Below are 25583 nucleotides of genomic sequence, written 5' to 3' on the forward strand. Positions count from 1 at the left end.
GGCTGAGGGAGCCAGCCATATGAATAGCTGGATGAAAACTGTACCAGTCAGAGTGAACAGCAAGTGAAAAGGCCTTGAGGTAGAGATTGATTAATAATGTGTTCTAGGAATAACAAGGAATAAAATGGGGAAGAGCGAAGTAGATGAAGTCTGACAGGTAGTGGAGAGCCAGATCATGTATGGTCTTTGGACTTTGGCTTGTAACTAAAGTGACTTTAATTTTAACAGGGTCACTCTGATTGCTGTGCAAAGAATATATTGAATGGGGGCGAGGACAAGATCAGGGAGCTCAATGAGGAGGCACTGCTATAATCATGGCGGGAGATTGTGCCTTCTGGAATCAGGGTTATAGCAGTGGGTGTGGTCAGATTCTGGATATATGTATCAAAGGTAAAGCCAGCAGGATTTGCCTAGATGAGATGAGAAGGGTGAGAGCAATAGAGAGGAGTCAGAGATGACTATACACCTTTTGGTGTGAACTTTTGGAAGGATGATGTTTCCATTTACTAAAATGGGCATGGAGATACAGGTGTTGGGAGGTGAATGTCAGGAATTCACTTAGAGATGTTAAGTTGAGATGAATAATCTATAATAAGTGAAGGTGTAGAATAGAAGTCTAGAGTACGTAGGAGAAGTCTGGTCTGGGGATATAAATTTGGGATTCATCAACATTTAGATGGTATTTAAAGCCACTAGACTAGATGAGATCACCAAGAGTAAGTGTAGGAAGGGGACCTCCCTGGATACTACACCGTACCTCTGGGGTACTCCTAAGCTTGCAGGGGCTGGGAAGATGAGGAAGAATCACAAAGGAGACCAGGAATGGCAGGAAGGTAGGAGGAAGGAAGTCAGTCAAGAATGGTGTCTGGAAGCCAAGTAAAAAACGTGTTTCAAGGAAAAGGAATTAACGGCATCAAATGATGCTGACAAGGGAATATGATAGTTAAGAACCCAATGTAGTTTAAACCAGAAGGTTATGTGTTTATTTAACAGCAAGTCTAGAGGTAGGCAGCTCCAGGTTTGGTGATTTGATAATGTCATCTTTGTGTCCTTTCAATCCTCTTGCCTCAGCATGTTGCTTTAGTCAGTGACTTTTCAGTTAAAATATGGTCGCTAAGAGTTCCAAGTGTTAAGCCCTGCTGCTGCTGTGTACAGAGGCTGGCAGTGGAAGACAGTGCCCGTGTGCCACCACAGGACGTCTTCCTCACCTGCCTGTCTACGTCTGTCAGGGAAGAAGTGTCTTATCGAACACCTTAACCCCTAGTGCTCTTATCTTTAAGTCTTATTGGCACAGATTGGATCACATGGTCACTCCTAACTTGAAGAAAAGCTGGGAATGCAAGTATTTGACTTTTTAAATCTTTCTTTAGGATGTGAGCAATGGAAGCGAGGATTAGGAATGAGAGCTCAAAACCAGGAAATACGTTACACACAGGTTAAATTTAAAAAAAAAAACAAACCTATTGATTATTTTTCTTTTGTTTAGTGCTTTTGATCACTTATATTTTGGGCATATGATTCTTTTTTGTTGATTTGATATCATCTGTTATCCTTCATTCTGTATTTTACTCTCTGCCTTTTTATTTTGTATATGGTGATTTTTAAAATTTTTCTATTTTTATATTGTCAAATATATCTTTTCCTTTAATTTTTACCATGTTTTTATGTTTAACAAGACCTTCTCTACTGAAAAAGACTGATCTACATTTAATTATTATGGTTAATATGTATGGTTTTGTTTCAACAACCCTTTACTCTTTAACCCAATTTTAATTTTTTTCGATAGCGAGAACTAGTAGCCTATATTTATAGGTCACTTACTATCTATCAGGTGCTGTTCTAAACATTTAAAAAATATAAACTATCACAAGAACTGATGAAGTTAGTACCATTATAATCACTTCCATTCTTAGATATGAGGAAATAGAGACTCAAAATGGTTAAGTAACCTGTGTGGTGGAGCCACCTAAGCAGTTAGGCTCTAAGTTGTCGACTTTTAACCGTCTTCAAAATTTGCTTCTTAAATTTTAATTTTTTTAAAGTTCAGATATCTTAATACCACAAATAAATGTCTTCACTGATTTGAAATATCTCCCTATCCTATTCTGAATCTTTATATTTTTGAGACTTATATACCAGTTAATTATCTGTCAATATAGTTTTATGCCAGGAATAAACAGTTTTATTATTTTATGATAACTAGTAGCACAAGTTCATTCCCCTTATTTTTTTAACTTTTAAAAATTGTGATAAAATATATATTACATAAAATTTACCATTTTAACCATTTTAAGTGTACTGTTCAGCAGTATTATGGGCATTCACACAGTTCTACAGCCATCACCACTGTCTTAGCTCTAGAAATTTTCATCTTCCTCAACTAAAGCTCTTTATCCATTAAACACTAACTCCCCATTCTCTCCTTCTCCCAGCCCCTGGCAACCACCATTCTACTTTCTGTCTCTGAATTTGACTATTCTAGGTATGTCATATAAGAGGAATCATGGAATATTTGTCATTTTGTGACTGGCTTATTTCACTTATCATAATGTCTTCAGGGTTCATCCATGTGGTGGCATATGTCAGAATTTCCTTTTTTAAGAATGAATAACATTTCGTTGTATATATGTGCCACATTTTGTTTATCTAATCATGTGTTCATGGGCACTTGGGTTGCTTGCACCTTTTGGCCATTGTGAATAATGCTGTGAGACATGGGTGTACAAATATTTCTCGGAGATTCTGCTTTCAGTTCTTTTAGGTAGATACACAGAAGTGAAATTGCTGGATCATATGGTAATTCTACTTTAATTTTTTTAGTATCCACTGTACCATTTTCCACATCAACCGCACCATTTTACTTTTCTACCACCAATGCACAGGGTTCCAATTTCTCCATATCATTACTGACATTTGTTATTTTCTGTTTTGTTTTTGTAATAGCCATCCTAATAGGTGTGAAGTGGTATCTTATTGTGGTTTTGATTTGCATTTCCCTAATGACTATTGATGTTGAGCATATTTTCATGTGCTTGTTGGCCTTAGTGTATCTTCTTTGCAGAAAGGTCTATTAAAGTCCATTGCCCATTATTAAATCAGATTCTGTTTTGGGTTGTTGAATTGTAGTCCTCTTTATTTTTATGCTCCAGAATTTTTTGGCTTTTCTTATTCTAGACTAATTTAAATTGTTTTTAAAAATTCTCTAATTCCCCCTTTGAATATAATCTTGTGGATTTATTGAGAATAGCATTCAATTAATATATTCAGGGAAGAATTAACGTGTATGTCCACCTATTCAGATAATTTATGCTCCTCATTTTTGTAATTTTTCCATAATACTAGCAATTTTCAATAAGTTTATAGAAGTAATGTTTGTTAAATGTACATGTTTATATGACTACTACTTGTTGCTGAAGTAAAGGATCTTTTTTCTATTTTTTCCTGGTACATTGGAAAGCTGTCGATTATTGTACAGTATGTATTTTATATTGTATCAGGTTTATTTAAATAATTTTTAGACAAAAATACTCTAGCATTAAGGCAAATTTTTTAATATCTACCTTATGAGAAAATTTGGTCCTTTTGAATTGAGAGTGAACCTGCAGCCACAGTTTCATGTATGTATATTTTATTTCTCCCATAAGTTGTAATTTTTTTATCCCTTTGGGTAGACTTTAATTTTATAATAATAATTCCTAGTTAACGTAGGTAATTACTCCAAAGTTACTTTCTCTATATTGTCGTCTTTAAAGAACCCAAGTTATAATTATAGCTATAAACATATTCTCATTTTTTTGTATTTTACCTGTCTATTTGGAATTTTCTCTTCTTGACTCTAGTAGTTAATGGCTCTGCCACTTGCTAGCCTTATTAATAATTTTATTTTATAGACCAATATAATTATATTTTAAACTATATATATTAATAGGTAGCGTATATATTACAGACTGACCTCAGTAGTCTCCTTTTCATTGTCTAGTTAAAACTCCCACTGTCTCTAGCCCTGGCAGGTACACTGGCCTCCTAAATTGTTTCCCTGATTTCAAACTCTTCCCTTCAGTCAGTTCTGCACACTGCTATCACATGATCAGGTTCTGATGCAAATGCTAAGAAAGCTGCAGTGCCCCTCCCTGTCCATATCTCCACCACACCCCACTGCCAACAATTTAGGTCTAAAGTTCTTAGGTTGGCATTTAATACCGTCTTTAACTATTTAACGCTAACTGTGAACTGTCCTCCTCTCCAGCCTCATTTTCTTCTTCCCCATGACACCCTTGCTGCTCCTGAGCAATGCAAATCACAGGACAAAATATTTCAGTGTGATGAGGCAGTGTGTTCTCTAGTAGTTTGTTACTGAAAACTTTTGGTAGTGATTTCTGTAGTAAGATGTCAGGTGTTTTTAGCACCCTATACATTTGAGCTTTGTGATTACTTACAGTTACCGTACTGTGTAAGCAAGTAAATACTTGTGTAACACAACCCCTTATGTGAATCCATTGTCCAGATTTTTATTAAGATGATCCGTGTCTTCTAATATAGATAATATAGTAGTCACGTTTTTAAAAACTAATAGAAAGGTCTTCAAAACCCATAATTTCATCACATGTAAAAAAATGGCAAGTCATTTTTTCAGCAGTGCATGAAAAATAAAGCTGAATTCATTCTTGAGAGTTCAGAGATGAGAATGTGCTTTGACTGATAGGTGTTTCCATGGCTTTGGAAACTTCTCACGTTACTTTGAATGTGTTTTGTGAGCAGTGTGGGACCCACCTTCTTTCTCAGGCCTTTCCTTGAAGAATGGAGAATGCCGAATTGGAGCTGAGAGATTACACATCTGTGAAGGCCCCGGGAGCTTTCTTCTAGAGACTGAATCATTTAATATGTGTCAGAACAAAGGAGTATCATTTAGAAGTTCATTCTTTGGCTTTAATTTCCAATCCTAGGAAATACACCATTATGGTATCATAAAGAATTTTCCAGTAGTAAAGTGACCATTTTCATCAGAGCCATATAAAAACATCAATTTAGGAATTGGATTCTTTAGTTTTTTTTTTTTTTTAAAGTAAAATTAAGAGAGTTAAAGAATACCTAATGCTTACAGATGTAAAGGAATAAAAATGGTTATCGAAATCTAATTATTGATCCAATTTATTCTTTCTTGGTCTCTTTATGTTTTGTCCTAAGTACTTTTTATCTGATTAAATATTTGGCCCCATTGACTTTAACAGTGTTTATTAGTTATAAAAATATGCTGATTGTAAAAAGAAAATGAGCAATATGTAAGTATATAAAGTATGAAGGGAACATTTCTCATTTCTGCTTCTTTGCTTCTCTTTTCTTCCATGTCCCACTGTGCTCTTATCCCATAACAATCCCATAAAATATACTCTTCTGGAATTTTTCAATATATAGATAGTATATTTAAAAAATAGAATAATATTAACACCCATTTTTCACTTAATAAATCTACTGGAGTTTTAGATTTGCGAGGTATTCCTTAATGAGTTTGTTTTTTTTTTTATGACTATATTGTGTTTTATTGCTTTATATGAAGCAGTACAAGTACTTCAGGCCAAATTTGCTATTAAGTTAAACATTGGGACCGCTGGTGAAACAACTACATACCTTGTTCTGTCCCCAGCGTTTTTTTCTACTGCATTTTCTTCTGCATTTTCTTGGAGGTTGGCCTCCAAGCCTGACACTTTTCCCCTTAACTGAGATGCTTTTGTTCCATGGCACAGTAGAGGGAGCATAGGGCTAGTGATAAGTTGCCTGTATTCTAGGCCTCAGTGTCATTGGTTAGGTATGTTTCCCACGTAAGCCATTTAACTACCTAAGTAGTTTTCTCATCTATAAACTGGGGATAGTGATAGTAATAGTAATGTACTGTTAGGATTATTCTGAGTTTCAGAGGAGCTGTTCCTTTGGTGAAGTAGGCATTATTCAGTACCCTCAGTGGCCAACAGTCAAGATTGTGTAATGGTAGAATGAAGAAGACTTTGGCTAGGACTGTAAGTCGCTATTAGGTGGAGGGGGTGGGATGGATAGGGCTGACAGTGCATTTTGTGAGATGGGATAGGGCAGCTCCTTGAGCTTGGGTAAGCTCGCTTCTGGTGCCAGGGTGCGTTGAGATCAGAGAGGGTGCAGATCTGTAGTAATTCTGACGCATGCTGAGAAATGTCTGTAAACCTATGATGCTTTTAGAAACAATACTATGAAACATCCCTCTCTGAAAAATAAGTTAATTTTTTAAACTCATTGATCCTTGACTGCGTTGTGGCTGTGGTCCAGAAATTTTCATCTGATACTTGCCTAACCTTGCTCATTATTTCTGATGATGATGACTTATCAGAATGATTTTGCTGAAGGTGCACCAATTTGTTAAATATATAGTCAAAATCTATTTTTCTAAGGAAATGACACTAGTGGCTAAATGTAAATTAAAAAGTAAAACGGATATTTGAGTATTACTTATTAATTATAGGACTGTAAAGAAAAGCATCTCCTTTTAGTTAATACTGTATGAAGAGCTTATTAATTTTAACAAAGGACAAATAAGCTCATAAAAATTGATTAAGTGTTTAATGCTTCAATGTAGACAATAAGACATTAAATTTATTTACTCCGGCCTTTAAAAAAATTTAATGGCTTTATCACTTTTATTATAATTATACATTAATTTTTTTCCCAGCTCGACTGAGGTATAATTGACAAATTATAAGATATGCAAAGTGTACATTATGGTGATTTGATATATGTATACATTATAAAGAGCTTCCACCATCAAGTTCTCTCTTAGCAAATTTCAGTTACATAATAGTGTTATCAACTGTAGTCACCACGTTTTACATTAGATCCTCAGACTGTATTGACCTGATAGCTGAAAATTTGAACCCTTTCTATTCCCCCCAGCTTACTCGTAACCTGAAAAATTAATTTAGCAAACATTGATTAAATCTTACTCTATGCTAGATGCTTCACTAGGCCCTAAGGAACAGAAGAGAATGAGGTTCTCTTCCTGTTCTCATGTAGAGACTGGCCCGGAGACATTGAAACTGAAGCAAGTATCGGTATGAGTGTAAAGAAGGTGTGGTCCTTTGCACACACAGGAGGATGCCCTGGAAGGGAAGGCTTTACAAAGAGGTCGTGATTCTTAACAGTGCTTTGCATACTTACTGTGTATTCGAATCACTTTGGGATCTTGTTGAAATAGAGACTGTGATTCATAGATCTGGGGTGAGGCCGCAAATGAGTGGCAAGGATTTGAAAGAAACACCTATTGACTTTGTATTCATCAGACAAGATAAAGGACTAGATGGGAAGGAGGCCATTTCATTCACAAAGGCGATTATAAGCAGAATAGAGTCAAATAATCTAGAGATATAAAAATATGGGGTATGTGTGTGCGGGGGTGTGGGTATGTAGAGGGATGGGGGCATGCCAAAGCATAAGAGAGAAGTTGGTAGAAACCAACCCTAGGACTGGCTTTTATGCCTTTAAAATTAAATATTAATTAAGAGTATTAAAATAAAATCATTATCCTGTAGACAATGGAGAATTAGAGAGTTTAGATTGACTCATGACCTTAGTTTTCATGTTCAGATCAACATGATACACTTGGAAAGGATGGAAAGCCAGGACTTTAGGTGTCCAATACAGTTGTTTAGGCAAAATATGAGGGGGTTAATAAGGATTTGTAGGACTTGGCTTGAGAAGAAGAAGACTTCTTTGAAAAAAATGATATGCCTAGTGAATTAGAACAGTAACATCCTGGTGTCAGAGTGAAAAGCAGGTGGTTTGGAGCAGAATGCGTGCTGATGTAGAGTAGAGCAGAGGTGAGGCTGGAAACGGGTAGAACTTTAACGTGGGTGACTTTAAATGCCAGACCTGAGGAGCCTTAAGCTCCTTTTTCTCTTTTAAGATGAGATTTTCGTAGGTGAAAGTACTGGGACAAAGTAATGAACGTCACTTTTCAAACAGATTACTCGCTTATGGTGCCATTAGTAATATGTGGCACTATCATATTCATCTAAGGCCTTTTCGACTCCTGATAGTCTTCGGTTATGTGATATAGCAGCATTGAGAGACTTGGTGCTCGATTAAATGGGAGTCTGGGAGGGGATTCCAATGTTATGAGGCTAGGAAAAAGGAAAAATGGAGCTAAATGAGTCTAAGTAGGTAGGAGTTGTCTAATTGTCCAAGTTGAAACATTCAACAAGAAATTTAAAATGTGAGTGGCATTTGGGATTTAGGAGGAAGATAGGGTTGCAAGTGAGAATTGGGGATTCATCCATGTAGGGAAGAGGTTGGAATGAAGTAAATAAAATAGGTTGTCAAAGGCTTGAACTTGGGAGATGCCCATGTTCAGGAAGCAGGTGTGAGCATCAAGATGGTGTGGGTTCAAAGATACCAGAGAATGTGAAGCATGCATATTTTGTTGATAAGTGGAGCCACTTTTGCTGCAGGAAAGAAAAGTTTGGGCAAAGCTCATCTAAATTAGGCAAATAAGGAATAAAGGTGAAAAGATGACAGGAAAAAAAAGACTACTACTAATAACATAGCACCATCTGGTGTTAGACATGAGGCATTTTTTTAAATGAAGTTTTTCCTCATCAAATTGAATTTTTTTCCTTTTTGGTTGTTTTAAAATTTTCACCTACTTTTCGTATGGTAGCCTAGTGCATGAATGGGCTCAGTTTTTACTTTTTAATCAATAGTATGGAGGGGATGTTATATTAATTTGTTTATTCTTTGATTTCAACTTTGACAAAGCTTCTATCTCATATGGCTCTTCTGATCTATCTCTGTCACAGGAGATGTGAATAAATTACTTGAGGTTACAGGGTTACAGCCACCCTTCTCATATCACCATCCTCTCTACTCTTCGGCTTCTAAATTATCAAAAATAAGTTGATGTGAAGATTTCATCTGAGGTTATATAGTTCTGAATGTTCATTTTATAGTTTGACTCAGTTGTTTGTGCAGGAGTTTGTTTGAGTTTACAAACTTAAAACTTTTGAAATAAAAGCAGTGGCAACTTTTTTTTTTTTTAACCCCAAGGAAAACCTACATCACTGAAAACTGCACAGCAGTCCTGGGTGAATTTACCTAGACCGCTTCCTAAATCCAAGGTGTCCTTGCAAACGTCTGTGCTGCGGAGGGCCGGAAGCACCTCCTCCATTGGCAGCACCCACAGCGATCTGAGCACTTACAGCAACAATCGTGAGTCCACCTTATGTCAGCCTTTGGGGGTGGCTGAATTCTAGTTATAAGAAAAACTAGCGCACTGCAGATAATTGTCAGAATTTTTGATTCTGTGATTTAGGGCAAAATACGCATACTATTTCTTGCTTAGGATTGCTCTAAAAATTTGGCAGGAAAAATATTCTTTCAGTGACAGTCTCTTTGATGGATGTGTTATGAAACACTGAAGCATTTCTGTGTTGAAGGTTGAAGGCACGTGGTATTTTTTTGCATGAAGATTCTAAAGTGCATCATTTGAAGTGGTGATGGTTTTTGGTTTGTTTAAGGAAAGAAAGCAATCCAGCTAGGAGCTTTGGAACCCAAATGGAAATCAGAAAAGATAACTTCAGTTCCATTTACTTTGTAAAAGACTATATTTTGTAGATGTATATTTTATATACTGTGGATGCTAGATTCAGTGCAATATGACTAGTACATATAGTGTAACTTCTAACCTAATTTTAAGTAATTTAAACTCAAGAGAATATTTTTGAAGTTGTCAGTTAATGTGAATTCTGTTTTCTGTGTTGATTCTGTTTTGGCCATTTGCTCTTAAAATTCACACTGCAAACAGAAAAGGCTGCATAAAATAGACGAATTGAGCTATCCCTTTCATTCAAAAGATGCCCTTTAAAAACTACTTGCTGAAAGTGTCACCCTAGAGAGTATGTCAGAATGATAATTGTTGGTGATACAGTCAGCAAATTTATCCCTAGTTAATAATCCTTTGTATTATATTCTTTTTGTTGAAAAAAAAAATATGCATTTTGTCTTAGTATTTGCTCATTTTCTTTTAAATTTCCTCACAAAATACATGGATTAGTTAATTTGAGCATTTTGACATCACGGTAAATGCAGTGAGAGATACAGGATATAAAAGAAATTAGTCTTTATCTGAAAGATAGCTGGAGAAAGAAGATTTATATAGATAACTAGAATGCCAGATAAAATAAGATATAAGGGTGTGGTGGTGAAGAAAGGAGTTCTCTCTTCTTTAAAGAGGGATTAATTTCTTCCTTCTGGTGAGGGGACAGGGACAAGGTGGAGTCATGGTTATTGAGCCATCTGAGTCTAGAGCATTATTACAGGGTTACCATACATTATTTTTTTTTCTGAAGTAACTTATGTTACTCTGATTTTATATATAAGATAATTGAGGCTCAGAGAGGTTGTCACTGGTCCAAGGGCGCTCAGCCAGACAATTCTGTCTGTGACAGAGCTGAGAATGTGTCTGTGAAGGGTAAGGCATTGAATTAATGACTGAATTAATGAGGATGCTTACGAGAGCTCACTTAGCAGCAGTAGCTGGTTTCATATGATAGTAAGTAGCTGTGTACCAGAACTTTAGGAATATTGGAAAATGTTACTGAAAATTAAACAGGATTATTATCTGCTTGTTGTTTGAATTTTGGAGTTGTGGCATGAGATCAGAAGGGTTTGCATGTAACATAATTCTCTCCAGATTTGAAAAGGTAATTCACACATGTATTATTTTAAGGTCATTTCACTTGCAGCTTTGTCTGTTAGCAGTGTGAATTTTGAAAGCAAACGGCCAAAACAGAATCAACAGCATGTTCTGGGAGGACTGTGTAGCGCTGGAATCTGTGACACTTGAAGCAGACACGTTCTGCAGTGCCGCCACCCAGCGTTTTCCATTGACAGCCATGTTGACTTGGCCACTATTTCCGTACCGTGTCTGACACTCCTAAGGAGGTTGTAAAATGCTTTTGTCCGTCGCTTTTTGTCCTTTAACAAAGGGGTTTACCGTATACCCACAGAGCCTGTCTAGTGGCGATGTGTCCCTATTGCAGATTAAGCATTCACATCAATGAGTCTCTTTCTTAGTTTGATTTGCTAGTTGGTTTAATCTGTTTTGTGTAGTGCCTTGGAGCTTACAGATTTTTTTTCCTCCATTCTCATTCACTAAGAGCAAGCATGAGGGATATGAGAGTGAACATGGCTGCAGTTTTTCCTGCCTAAGCTTGCTTTGATCCTTTTAAATGACTATACCAGGGGGATTTCGCAGTTGTACAGAAACGGATATTTCTTCGAAAATATTTATCAATTCTACACTCACACCACCGGCTGGTTCAGCAAGGCACTATGACGCTACCTTATTGACACTGCTGGTCCTGGGATCCTACAGCCTTTGTATAGTTCCTTTGTTAGCCACGTTTACTGGGAAAAGAAGTAGGTCGACGATTTCTGGTTTGATTCTTTTCTTTGTAAGCATGCTTAAATTTTATTCAGTAAATTGACTTGGCATCTCTTGATTGTTATTTTTGTAACTTGTAACTTATGTTGTAGTATTTCTTGGACATATTTAAGTTGTGAATGATTCTGTATAGAACCAATTTTATTGTATATTTTCTGTGTTTCAGAACTCAGTATAATTCAGCATTGTCGATGGTTTTGGCACATGAAATTACTTTACTATCAAAGGTTATTTGATGGTCTCATTTCTGATTAAATAGCTAGTAGTTTTTTGTGTATGTAGCTTATAGTTGTATGAGGATAGCAAAATACTCTCCTAGAATTAGAGTGAAAACATCATATCTTTAGTTATTTTACTCATTGTATTATATCCAAAAATATTAAAATGTATACTCTTTGAAGATTACCTAAAAACATGAAAAAATCATTTCGAGCTGAAATTTTCCTTACAGGGATGGGTCATGTTAGGAAATAATCTTTTGATCAGTGTTTTGATTTATATTAGACTGAGCATTTGAACCCTTTTCTAAAGAACATTTTCTTGCTTTGCTCAGTTCTTTGTGATGTGGTACTGTTTGTGGTATCATTTAAGAACTTCTGAGGTCACAGAAGTGCTGATATGTGCTGATGTAAAATAAGCATCTGGTTCTCAGTACTTTGAGATCCTATGGAAATAACATTACCAAGTTTTAAAGTGGCTGACTCAAGATATATAAGATAACGAATCTCTCATATTTGGGGATTTTAGCAGGTTCTTTGTGTTCTTTAAAGCATAGAAAAATTTAAAGTTATGATATTGATTTTCTTCTGAATATTAACATGAAATATTGCGCGGTAGCTTCTGTATCACATGTGCTCATTGGTAGAGGTTAAATGTTATAAGCTCTTCCAGAATCCGATAGCAGAAGTCCAGTTTTTAAGATCATTGGATAAAAGTCCAATGATCTATTGTAGGTCTTGAGTAGACTTGAAGGTTTGAGGACCATTGTGCCAATGTAGAAGGCTGCCTTGGGAGAGTATATAATTTTGCCACATTAGCAAATGTGAAGTCTACGGGTTTTCTTTCCCTTCCATTTTGGCCGCAAAAACATGTTTATTTTTGAGAGACAGATGGTGAGAGGAAATATAAGCGATGCACACCAAAGCTAGTTGTACTCTCTTGGAAATAGGAGAACAGGAGGAAGCTAACTAAAGACATGAAACACCCTTTTCCTTAACCTTCACGGCCAGCTCTGGCACAGACTGAGACACAGGAAAGGTCCTTCAACTCAGACTCATCGTCTTTTCCTATTATTTAGTTTTCCTATTACCTCCTGTGAAGTTGGACAGTCTTTCATTTTCTTAGCCTCACTATTCTCACCTGATGAATGGGAGGGCGGGGCTAGATCTTCTTCAAAATCTTTGTAGTTACAAACGTTTCTCACCACTTTTATTTTCACTACAATGAGGTGGTGCCTAACCGTTTGGGAGGAGGGTGCTTTGAGTTTTTGGAGTGATTAAGCCGACAGAGAGGATTAGTCTTGTTTGCTCTTAGTCTCTTCCTCACAGAAAGTGGATGTTGTCTCACCTGCCAACACTGGTCATTTGTGAGAATCACCTGGAGTACAGTGTTGAAAGATTTTCAGGCTGCTTCCAGGTTCAGAGCAAAAGTTTGTGTTTGATTAGTGATGTCTGCCATAGGCGAGGAACGGCTGAAAGACAGGCAGTATATACTTTGGGCCTGTATTACAAAATATGCTTAATATGTGTGCATGTCTGAATGGAGTATTTAATAAGAAAATACTGTTATCCAGACTGGTCTTAATTTTGTTTTCATTCTTTTAACATTTTTTTTAGAGTATGTATGAGACATTATCACATAGTTGGTAATTTTGCTTTTGGAATTCGAAAGCTTAGACTTCAGTTGTGATTTGATTTCAAGCCAGGTGAACAGATGATCTGGCATAGTGGGGAGTGTTAAACTGATTCACACACAAAAAATTTTTTTTTCAAGAAATGAGCAGAATGTTGGCTCTGTGTGTATATGCATATTTAATAAACAAAACAAAAACTAATGTTAACTAGATGCTAGAATGCAGTATGAAATGTTGGTTTGCAAATAAAAGTCTGGAACAGTGAGAAGAGCTTCTCTAATAGGAAAATCATTGCTTCTGTTGAGACTTCTCTGAGAATCTCTGTTTTTTCTTTAGTTTCTCTCTGTCTCCGTCTTTCTGTCTGTCTCTCTCTCTCATTTCTTTTGAACCACATTTTGATCATGGAGAAATGAAAACTAGAGATTCCAGAGAATCTATTCTGGTATAATTGAGACAGCAAGGACCAATGATGAGAATAGAACAGGAGTGATTTTAAACTATATTAGATCTGGCTTAGGTGAGCATACGTGGAATTTCACATATTGACTCTACAGACCAAATGTTACTGAGTGGTTAGGGCCCCCTGGAGCACTGTTTAGAATTCTGAGGGTTTGTTTGGTCTCATTGGGACTGAGTACTGTAGTCAGTGGGGGCCCCATGACACCGTAGGTACTGTTTCCATACATAGAGATATATAGACGACTCATTATACATAGAGAGGTGAAATGATTCAACACAGCGAGGCAGTGGCCAAGTCAAGACCAGAACTCACATATTTTAAATTCCATTCCATTACTTGAAACTATTATGTTCCTCTCACTATATTGGAACTTGTGCTGCTGAAGAGTGTATCATTTGGATATAATAACTCTGGACAAGAGAAATTTAGATATCATCAGGATACCCAACCAGCTGCCATGTTAAGAACTGAGATAGAGGGCAGGAGAAATACTTTAATGGCATCATGTGAAGTAGTGAAGTACATCCTTCAAGTTGGGCTTTACTAGAAAGCAATGGGCCAGCTTAGAGGAGAGTATTTAGAGAATTGAGAGTATGTCAAGTGTTGGTCATATGTACAGCTCAGCACAGTTTGTCCCCACTATTAGTAAAGTGGGGAAGAGTGAAGGTAGGAAGCATGTACAGTAGATGATCATAGAGAGAGTGTGTGTATATGTGTTTGTATGTGTATATATATATATGTGTGTGTGTGTTTGTGTATATATATCACATATAAATGTATGTGTGTGTGTGTGACTTGATCAAGCTCAGAAATTTTATCTTTGAAATATGGATTTTGACCCTTATGTGTTATGAAGTGATGGCAGATCTGATGCTGGACCTCGTGTTCAGTATAATAGTATTGAACCTGAAGAGTGGCAACAAGACATTTCCTTTCCAGGACACCACCTCCTGTTCTGTGTGCGACAGAGCCAAGGGACTGGAGGATTGTGCCTCAAGAGAAATGTCTTTTGCTTTCATGAGAAATCCTCTTATTTAGCTCTTTGGAAACTGAAGATCTTTGTGTTTAAAGCTCAGTAATGAAAAATATGAATTTAAGTACTTATGAATTTATGTTGCCTGTAAATGAAACTCAATTCAGTTTTTCAAAATCCAAATAGGTGACTTATTTGCTGCTGAATATATTTTTTTAAATGTTTCAAGAAAAGACTAAAATTCAGATTGCTGTAATACATGGTTCAGACTCTAAAAACATCATTATTTCCTTTCTTAGATTTTGATTTAACAAAGGCTATAATGCTAACTGAAAACCAATACCCATTTTTTTCCCTGGAAATCTAAAAATTACGCTCTATGAAATTTTGGTTCTGTTGTTTTAAGACTATGAAGTTATTCCCCGTTCATCCTTTAAGAAGTTATGTTGAATTTTATAGTAGTAGTATCTTCAGTATTAGCATTTATCTTATCTCCTTGTCAACTTTGGAAAAACTAGGTCTCTAAGTTTAGGGAAAGCAAGAGAACTGGAAAGAAGGGTAGGAAATTGACAGAACCTTGTCAGTAGGAGGGAAGGTTCTGTTTGATTTTACCTAATATTAGAAATGTTATCTGGGCACAGTGAGAATGAACACATGGCTCACTGTAGGAAGACTTGACGTAGATCAGAGGAGAGTAACAGCATGTCTCTACGGGGTTTGAATGTGACATCTATAAGCACTCTTAGAGGTGTTAGAATAGTTTAGCCTAGTGAAAATGTTCTAGCTGTCTTCAGATTTGTAACATATTTCTAAATAAGGTAGACATTCTGCACTTTTCCAGAAATGTGAGGTAAAGAAAGGGATCAAGGTTGGTAATAAAGAAATTTATAAGCGTTGAATATTAGAATAGGCTTGGATGCTTAGATTGGGTGTTGAGATTATTTGAAAACAAACCAAAAATCCAATCTGGGTCCGCGGAGGAGAAACTAAGCTTGGAAACCAGGTAGTGAGTGAATGAACTTCCAGATTTTCCCTCAGGCCCAGTGAGCAGATGGTGACTTAAATATGCCAGTGGTTTGTGTGGTTAGCAAGGGAAGATGGATAAAAAGTTAACTTCATGGGAAGAGAACCATAAAACTTTCCAAGTATTTTTGTTTGGATTTTTTTTTTTCTTAGATATGGAGAGAAAAGGACAAAGTGCTGGGTTTACACTCCTGGACGTTGTATAACGTAATAATCTCCTGGGAAGAGCAAAGCGGTACTGTTAAAATGCCTTGTAGGAGCTAAGCTCTAGACAGCATACTTTTGCAAAGACTTTTCAATTAGGTAGAACTAAAAGGAAAAGTGTGAATTTAGGATGACTATTTAAAGAAAATACTGATTTTTAAAAATTTAATTAGGCCATTGATACTGCTTCCTTTTTTAAAATTAGTACTTACTAAAATTTGGACTGTTTTTTTTAATGTTTAGTCTTTACGTACTGGTACTATTTTTTCAAGCCTTTCTCTAATGTTTTTGACACTTAACTGCCCCAAACAGTGCAATAAATGATGGTAATGGTGGTTATAGTCCTAAAGTAGCCACAAAATTTACTTAACCATACCATAGCAGAGGGACACTATTTCATAGTACCTCATTATGGATCAGATACACAGTCAGCAAAAATATAATGTGAAAAATGCAATCTCATTTGGGATTCAGAATACAGGAAACAAATTCTGCTCTTTCTTTTCCCTCTGCCCTTCTCTCTGCCGTGCAAATACAAATCTTAAAGATGCTCTAGAAGATTTGGGTTCCCTTTTTAATCCAGTGGGAAGCCATAAATGTGAAAAGAGAATTCACAATTTAGGAAGAACCTATATAAACCTGGTCTACAAAGTTGTCTTATGTGAATGAAAGAAACGTAGTTAATGCCAATGGTTCAGTTGTTGGGCAAATAAGAATGAGCAAAACATCTACTTAGGGCTTTGTTATAATAGTGTCTCCGTGGTTTCAAATTTTAGTTCTGATAAAAAATCAAAAAGTTACAGATTATCACAATTTTTTAAAGCTCTTTTCTTTATTTTCAAATGTCACTGTCACTTGATATGCTAAGATTGTCTTTAGAGTCTCCTTGAAGAAAGAGAAGCAAAATCAGAGACTGTAGCAAAAATAAAGATGCTCTTTCCAGAAGTCATTGACATGGTCTGCCTAAAGTATAGTATTTGTTCACTTAATTCTTCTCTTTCACTTTTACCCTGGCATTTTCCTTGGGAAATAGTGTAGGTCTGCTTCGCGTGGGAGCCCCCCTTTGCCTAGTTAATCAGAAGGACTCAGAATTACACCACAGCAGCTCAAACAGAGTTGGTTAGCATCAACATTTCTCCAAAGTCCTTTTCTTTAGCAATTTTTTAGAGCCTGGAAACAAGTTTTTTCCCAGAGAGGATTGCTGTGTGAGTGAGAGAGGAAAGATTTATGTATAACATAGAAGATGGTTTTTACTAGTTAGGTGGGACTCCTTTTTATGTTTTAGCTTTGGAGCTTAGGTCTTTGTTTCAGAGCAGATGTTGGAGTGCAAGCTCCTTGCTGGAGCAGGAGAGGATCAGAACCAGATCTCATCCTCGTAGCTACCCAAGGGGTTTGTACGTTATTGTTCTCAAATTATTAATACAGCTGGCTGCTTGTACTCTGCCTTGTCCTTATGGAGATGGATGCTCTTCATGGGTAGCTGCATGTTGAGCGTACTTATTACATAACACTGATGGCCACGCAAATCATCTCCCATCTTTTATCTGGGATGAAAGCTGAACTGAACAATGTGCAAAAACTCGGACTGTGCCAGGATGTGTGCTCACTCTGGATATAGCGTTTACCCTGCATCCCTGACGACAGGAACTACCTGTTATCAATATTTGTAGTCCCAACACGCAGTAATGGCTGGCATGTTGTGGGTGCTTAGTGACCACTTGTTGATTTTAGGAGAAAGGAATAAATTGTGAAAGATCGATACTATATTGATCTATGAAATAAAATGTGCTTTTCTGTATTATTACAGCTGGTAATGCCGCTGTCATCAAATATGAGGAAAAACCTCCAAAACCAGCATTTCAAAATGGTTCCTCAGGATCCTTATATTTGAAGCCTTTGGCACCCAGAGTTCATGCACACTTACTGAAAACTCCTCCAAAAGGTATGGTCCTCATGGAGAAAAGAAGGAAGACAAGATCATTTAAGTCCTTGGCTTGTAGAAAGTTAAATTTTGACAATTAGGTTTATGGTATACTGAACAAGTATTTATAAAAAGTCTGTCGAATAAAGAGTTATAATGCATTTTTACAGTGAGGGAGCTAGTCTCTTTCTGAGGGTCAGTAGGTTTTGTAGTTAAAGCTTGACACGTATAAACCGTAGATCAAAGGTATTAGGTGAAAAGAAGATGTCGAGACTTAAAATATTCTTAGTGATCTAGAGTAATGAGATACAAAGGCATAGTTTACGTCTCACCTTTGGTCTAAACTGTTTTTTGTTTTTTTTTTCTATTTTATTTTCTGTTCTTTGTCTTTTCTCCTTCTCAGTTTTATCACTTTATAATTGCTGTGACTATGAAGAATAACTTTCAGGTTTACACAATTTGTGGTATATACTTAATATGGAATGTTTTCTTGTAGCTTATGACAGTGGGTCTGAAGCACATTAGAAGTTTCATTTTGTGCTTAGAGAATTGAAAGATTGCTTAACTGACGGAATAATTGTGAATGAGAAACTTGACCTAGACTGTGTTACGCATATTTACATTAGAGAATTTGAAAAGCAAACATACAGAGTTCTCCTTTAGCCCATCAATCACAAATGACTGTCACATTTCTTCCATTTTTCTCCTCTGCATATATAACGGTTTTGTTTCGACAAAACTTGGCGCATAGTATGTCCATGTTTCTGTGTCTTGTTTTTATTAATTTAGTAGTATTTCATGAGACCTTTTTCATTTTATTTCATTTTATTTTTATTTTTATTTATTTTTATTTTTTATTAAGTTCATTGGGGTAATATTGGTTAATACAATTATATAATTTTCAGGTGTACATTATAATTTGACATCTATATATTCTATTGTGTGATTACCACCCAAAGTCCAGTTTCCTTCAGCTACCATATATTTACCTTTTTCATTTTAAATGGCTATGAAACAGTCCAGTTTTATAGTGTCATGGTTCCTGGACAATTTCTGACTTTTACTATGTCATGTAATACTGAAATGAACATCTTTGAATGTGAACATTTCAGATTCTAACTACTTCCGTGGGCTACCCCTGAAAGAAGAATTACTGGGTTAAATTGTATGAATCTTTTTGAAATTGTTAGTATATGTTAATAACTTTCCAGAAAGGTGTTAGTGATGAGAAATTATGTGAGAGTATCTGCTGCTTTGCATCCTCCTCTGAGAGTGTGTGTGTCTGTGTGTGTATGTGTGTGTAGTATCTCGTGATAACTTGAAGTTAATTACCTAGTCAATGTTTATAAACACTTTTGCCTTTCTACTAAGTTGAAGAGAAAATAGGCATAAATATTGGAAAAAGATTCTTTAGTGCGCCCTCTGGTCCTCGTCTGTCCAGGGTCTTAAATTTCTGACGCATCAATTGACGCCTGGTTGAGATGACATTAGTATGTGAATCTGTGGTTTTTATTGACGATAAAGCCTCATATCTACACATACACCAATAACTCAAAAGAAATGTCTGGCTTGGATACTTTTAGAGAATTAGAACTTTGTGATTACACTGATAATTTTATAGAACTGGGAACTCTAGTACGTCTTGCTATTGAATTCGTAAGCTTTTGTATCACAGAGGTTTTACTTGAGTGGGAATCAATGCTTTCCATTTATAACAGCCACATATTTTAAGAGATTATCATTTCTGTAAAATTCCACAGATAGAATGTGGCAGCTGTTCCAACTAGTAATCTGCAGATGATTATGCCCTAGAAATGACTATGTCACGTCAAGTGGAAACACTCATAGTTTTCTAGTGACTTACGTTTGTAGCTGTCCCTATTAACCAATCCTGGTCATATTTATTTTTCAGCTTTATTGACGTATAATTGACAAAAATGTAATATATTTGATGATTTGATGGACATATACATTGTGAAAGAATTCCCCTGGTTGTTTGGAGGGAAAGTTTAAGTGTACTTTCCTTCATAGCTCTAAAGCAAGTGAACTGGATTTAATACTTGGCATTTTTAGAAATCACACACTGGTGGCCGTCTTTCATAAGTCTGCCCCTTTTTTGCTCTGACAGCAGTGGAACAGCATAAAGTATGTAAAGAGTAAATTCGGTTAAGTTAAAATTTGAATTTCAACTGTTCTTGACTGAAAAAGTACTATAGTTTTTCCTACCATATTTAATTTGTGACGATGAATTCGTGTCACCCTTAAACTCCCATTTTGATGTTATTTGAGATGTTATTTTATACTTAGACAACACTTGATAAAGTTAATTGTATCTCAGTGGTATTGCTCGTCTGGAACCTAAAATTTAGATATTAATGGATTGTTTTTGAAACTAAAACCCTTATTTTTATAATTTATGTGACATTTTATATAAAACGTGTATTTCACAAATATTTCTTTTATATTTTAGGTCCTTCAAGAAAAAATCTATTTACAACTTCTAATGCAGGTAAGTGACCACTTTAAATATGGATAGAGAAAAAGAATCTTTTTTGTAAAGTTGTGTTATCATTACAAGTATTTAAATTTATTTACAGTGTTTTTTCACTAGTATGCTTATAAATAGAATTTCAGGTTTGTGACATAAACATAACTGCTTATGACCTGAGCCAGCACAGGGTTAAATATTAGTGAGCATGATTGACAAGCCTTCTGACACAAAAGGACATTTTATTAATAACAGGTAATTTTAGTTTTTTTTTTTTTATGATTTTTTAATGTGGTCTAAATGAAGTAGATGATATATGCTTATTCCAAAATAAATGCTATTTTAAAATTGGATAGTCTTTAATTGCTAAATAATCTCAAGACCTTTTAACAGTTCAGCAGCTTAACTTTTTTTATACTCCTATTGAACAAACTCACATCTTCAAGACAGCCGACAGCCTCACACATTTGAACCACAGCTGAGAATCATAAAACTTTCTCTTGAGAAGCCAGCCATGGAAGGTTTTACAAAATGTATTCACCATAGTTCCTGTATTTCATCTATAGCTGCTCAGGTCCCCATACACTGTTTACGTTCTCTTATTTAATATGGAGTTCTAAGACAGTTATATGGCTAAGTCCGTTGAAGATTAGAACAGCAGATCACAAGAGAGAAGGGTATTAGAACACTGACTACAGTTGATCACGCATAGTGATGGTGTGGAGGCTCAGGATACAATGGTGAACAAAAATGAACAAGAGCCTTGACTTTAGGAAGCTTACAGAAAAGTCAAAGAATTGCACAGATAAACATAAAATCACAATTTCAGTAAGTTTTAGGGAGAGTTACATGTTTCTATGATAGGCCCAGTTAAAGGATGTGATCTAGTGAGGGAAACCTGAGCAGGAGGTATAGATTTCTGACCACCACCTCACCCCCTCCTATATATAGGTAGTAATTAAATAAAACAGTGGATAATGTTACATAGGGAATAATTAATATCCTCCATGGTCCCAAGATGTGTTCAGTGTCCTCTATAAGGCACAGAGTGTGAGGGAATTATGTCACAATTGTCGACGTTTTGTAAGTTCTTAAAGCTAGAGAATACTCAGCCATGCAGAGTGATTTAAATTCTAAAGATCCTCAATAGCTTGAGTTTGAGCTTAAAGCTTTTCTAATTTAGAAAAAAAAAACAAAAGAAACTATTCTGCATACATTGATATTTTTATGTTCTTTTCTTTTAAATTTCTAGCACATCCTGACATTTAGGAGAAAAAGAGCTAATATGCTGTAGAATTACTGTTTATGTTAGAAAATCAGATAACTTTTATCAAAAAGCTAGATGGTATGATAATGCTGTATTTGCTATACTAAATTGAGAAACTTCCAGCATGTTTTCCAAAGTGGCTGTACCATTTTACATTGTCACCAGCAGTGTAGGAGGCGTACAGTTTCTCCACATCCTTGCCAACACTTTTGTCTGTCTTTTTTATCACAGCCATTGCACTGGGTATGAAGTGGTAATCTCATTGTCATTTTAATTTGTATTTTCCTGATGGCTAATGATGTTGAACATCTTTTCATAATCTTATTGGCCATTCGCATATCTTCTTTGGGGAAACATTCAAATCCTTTTGCCTATTTTAAAATTATTTGTATTATTGTTGAATTATAGATATTCTTTATATTCTGAATACTAGACCTTTATCACATAGATGATTTGCACATATATTCTTCCATGCTGTGAGCTTTTCACTTTCTTGATAGTATCCTTTGAAGCACAAACATTTTTAATTTTGATGAGGTGTAGTTTATCTATTTTTTTGTTGCCGTTGCTTATGCTTTTGGTGTTATATCTAAGAAACCATTGCTTAATACAGGGCCATGAAGATATATGCCTGTTTTCACCTCAGAGTTTTATAATTTTAGCTCTTACACTTAAGTCTTTTGAGTTAAGTTTGTATATGATGTGAAGTAAGGGTTCCAAATTCATTCTTTTGCATGTAGATATCTAGTTGTCCCAGCACCATTTGCTGAAAATAGTATTCTTTCCGTATTGAAATGTGTTATCACCTTTGTTAAAAATAATTGGCTATAAATGTGAGGATGTATTTCTGGAGTCTTCAGTTCTTTTCCATAGATCTATATGTCTATTCTTGCTAATACCACACTGTCTTGCTTACTGTGGTGGAATAAGTTTTGAAATCAAGAAGTACGAGTTCTCTAACTTGTTCTTTTTCAAGATTGTGTTGGCTATTCTGGGTCCTTTGAATTTCCATATGAATTTCAGGGCTAGCTTTTCAGTTTCTATAAGGAAGTCAGATGGGATTTTGATAGAGATTGCATTGAATCTGTAAATGAATTTCTGGTATTTTGCCATCTTTACAATATTTAATATTCTGACCCATAAATATGGGATGTTTTCCCTTTTATTTAGGTCTTCTTTAATTTCTTTCAACTTTGATTTTTGTAGTTTTTAAAATATAAGTTCCGTAGTTCTTTTGGTAAATAGTTGTGTGTGACTTTTCTATGCTTTGGAAAGTGCCACTTCTATTGATCATAGTAAAGGAGTTGATTAAAAAAATCTTATATGCCTGTTTTAATCTGAATTAAATATGAAGCTTGGAAAGGCAGTCTTTATGTCTCAAGTCTATGATTATGTAAACTACTAAAAAGGATATTTCTTCTAACAGGTATAGTAGATAATAATCCCCAATGTATATCTCTTTTCTGCTTATAGAGAAAAACTATTAGCATTAGGCATTTTCTCTGTCCCATTGTTAGACTGACATTATGACTTATTTCCAAAGCATATAATTGACCCTTTACAAGTAAGGTTATCAGAATGGAAAATTAACTCCTTATTGAGAAAAGAAATAGAAAGTATGAATTACGTTGTGGTTTTGTTGGCAAAGCATTTAACCATGGAGTAGAAATGGGGTATATAACAGAGTTCAAGATTGCCTGTCTCTAATTAACCCTGAGTAATCAAGGCTCTAATAATTTCAGTGGAACAAGATATATTTTAAGAGGTCAACATTGCAATTTAAATCTTAAGTTATGAACATGTAGTTTCCAAAAATCATAAATATGACTTTTCCAGGTTTTTCTAGTTGATAAGTTAGTTATTATCATTATTTAAGATTAACTGTGTGTTATGAGCCTGCTGAGGAAAAGTCACAGTATGTTGTTTTTTGGAGAGAGAGATTTGATGCTAAAAAGTGGCATCCAAACAGCCAGTGACATTGGGTGGATTGTGTAACCTCTCTGACATTAGTTTTCTATTCTGTATAGAAATGATTGATCACTACGGATTTTCCCTATTGTAATATTCTATGTCTACAAAGCACCTAGGCTTTTTTCATATGCTGCTTGCAAATGGTCATTTTTTAGATGATACAGAAGACATCATTGCCTCCACATACAAACATGTTCCTCTGAGCATTAAATTTTAAATAATTATATTATGGCTTTAAGATAGCTTTTTTTTTTAAAGCGACAAACAGTAGTGACGATTATGTCGACCAACTTCATATCCTTTTATTTTAGTAAAATAGTCACTTAATTTTAATTGTAGCAGTTAGCTAAATTCTAAAAGTTTGGCATATTGAGGTTTAGAAATCAGCCTTTAGTTTTCTAAAATTCGTGATTTTAAATACAATTCAGAAACTATATCCTGTTTTGTCACTTAACATAGTCACTTTTAATGACTATTACATTTAGCATATACAGCAATGTTTAACTAATCATCTTGAATATTTGGGGCACTTTTGTATCATATCCATAAATGATTCTATGATTAACATCTTTATAGTTATCACTTTTAAAGCCTGGGAAGTTTCTAGTAATAGAAACTTAAAAGTAGTATAAGTAAATAAAAACATATGCATATTCGTAGTTATTCAAACAACCAAATTGCTTTCCAAAAGCTTCATAACCATTTATACCATGATTGATAACATAAAAGAGTTCTGGTTTCAACATCGAGTATTATTTTTTAAACTTAACTAATATAATCGTTAAATATATTTATAGCATTTAGTTTAGACGTTAATTGTTTCAAAGACAATTCCATTATCTCATAAGAGTGGAAAGGGGCAGAAAGGGAATGAACTTTTGAGACGTTGAATACTGGATTGAATCCTGGTCTTGCCACATTCTACTTTTGCCCTGACCTTGGGCTAGTTGCTGAGCCTCTCCCAGTCTCAAATTTTTCATTTGGGAATATGGGAATATTTGAGGACTAATTTCCAGTATAGGAGTAATTTTGACCTCACAGAATTGTATATAAAGCTCTCAAATGATGGCTCCTTCTACTGCTAGGGATGAGGATGGATGATGGTAATCCTTTACAATGTTGTGATGATTCTAGTGGCTAATTTTCAGAGTTCTTTTCTAGGAAGTTGAATTATTTTAAATCTTAAAGCAGGCAGGAAAAACCAGTAAAAGTCAAGAACCATTCTCATGGGGTCTAGCTGTTGTAATTTATTTAAAGATTATGATGTTATACGACTCTAGCCAACATTGCCTTAAATAAAACTTGGTTTACTGTTTATAAGGAAGATGTCACACATGCCACATACTATTATTACCCTGGTTCTACCACACATTAAAGCTGTTTGGGATACCAAAGCACCAGAGTTGTATTTATCCAGCCCCCTGATTATTTTACGCAAGATCATCAGTCTCGGGTGCCATGGTGTCTGCCATGGAAAGTAGAAAATGCACTGCTTCTTCCATATCCATTTGCTAAATACAGCACAGGGGGATAAGGTTGCTTACTGTGCCTCTTTTCCAAGTGTTAGAAAATGGTTGCAAGTTGCAAACCTGCTCTAACGAGGTAATACTGGTACGGCCCAGGGTTCCTCTGGTGAGTAGGGAAAAGGCTGTCTTACAGTGTTGGTTTATGATTATAACTCTCCTCTCATACTTCAGAAGCAGATGCTATTTTAATATGTGATAAATTCAGTGTTTCAAATAGAGGAAAAGTATGGATTATTTAGTAAATCTTGTTGGGACAAAGTTTATCTTTTTAGCAGGGGCTAGATTCCTACTTCGCACACTACATATAAGTATATTCCAGAAAAGGCCTTTCCAGGAACATAAGTATAAAAGAAAAGATTAATGGTTATGACAACAGAAATTTTAGACTTTCTCCCTTTGTCAAAAGCATTATAAACATGGTGATAGATGTTAACTATAAC

The 25583-nt window shown here is 35.4% G+C and overlaps 1 protein-coding gene across 8 annotated transcripts in view; it reads left to right on the top strand.

Moving 5' to 3' along the window:
• Positions 1-25583, top strand: part of MTUS1 (microtubule associated scaffold protein 1) — a 134111-nt gene that overhangs the window by 55080 nt on the left and 53448 nt on the right. For 4 of the 8 annotated variants that reach the window (XM_039839294.1, XM_039839292.1, XM_039839293.1 and 1 more), the window contains 3 exons: positions 9061-9222; positions 17778-17912; positions 20362-20400. In XM_039839294.1, coding sequence (XP_039695228.1) covers positions 9061-9222; positions 17778-17912; positions 20362-20400 — 336 coding nt within the window. Of the gene's footprint in view, positions 1-9060; positions 9223-11052; positions 11434-17777; positions 17913-20361; positions 20401-25583 lie in introns of those variants that run through there. The other 4 variants (XM_039839300.1, XM_039839296.1, XM_039839295.1 and 1 more) reach the window with 4 other exon arrangements.

The sequence above is a fragment of the Pteropus medius genome, unplaced genomic scaffold (genome assembly GCF_902729225.1).
Source record: "Pteropus medius unplaced genomic scaffold, Ma_sr-lr_union100, whole genome shotgun sequence".
Lineage (NCBI taxonomy): Eukaryota > Metazoa > Chordata > Mammalia > Chiroptera > Pteropodidae > Pteropus > Pteropus medius.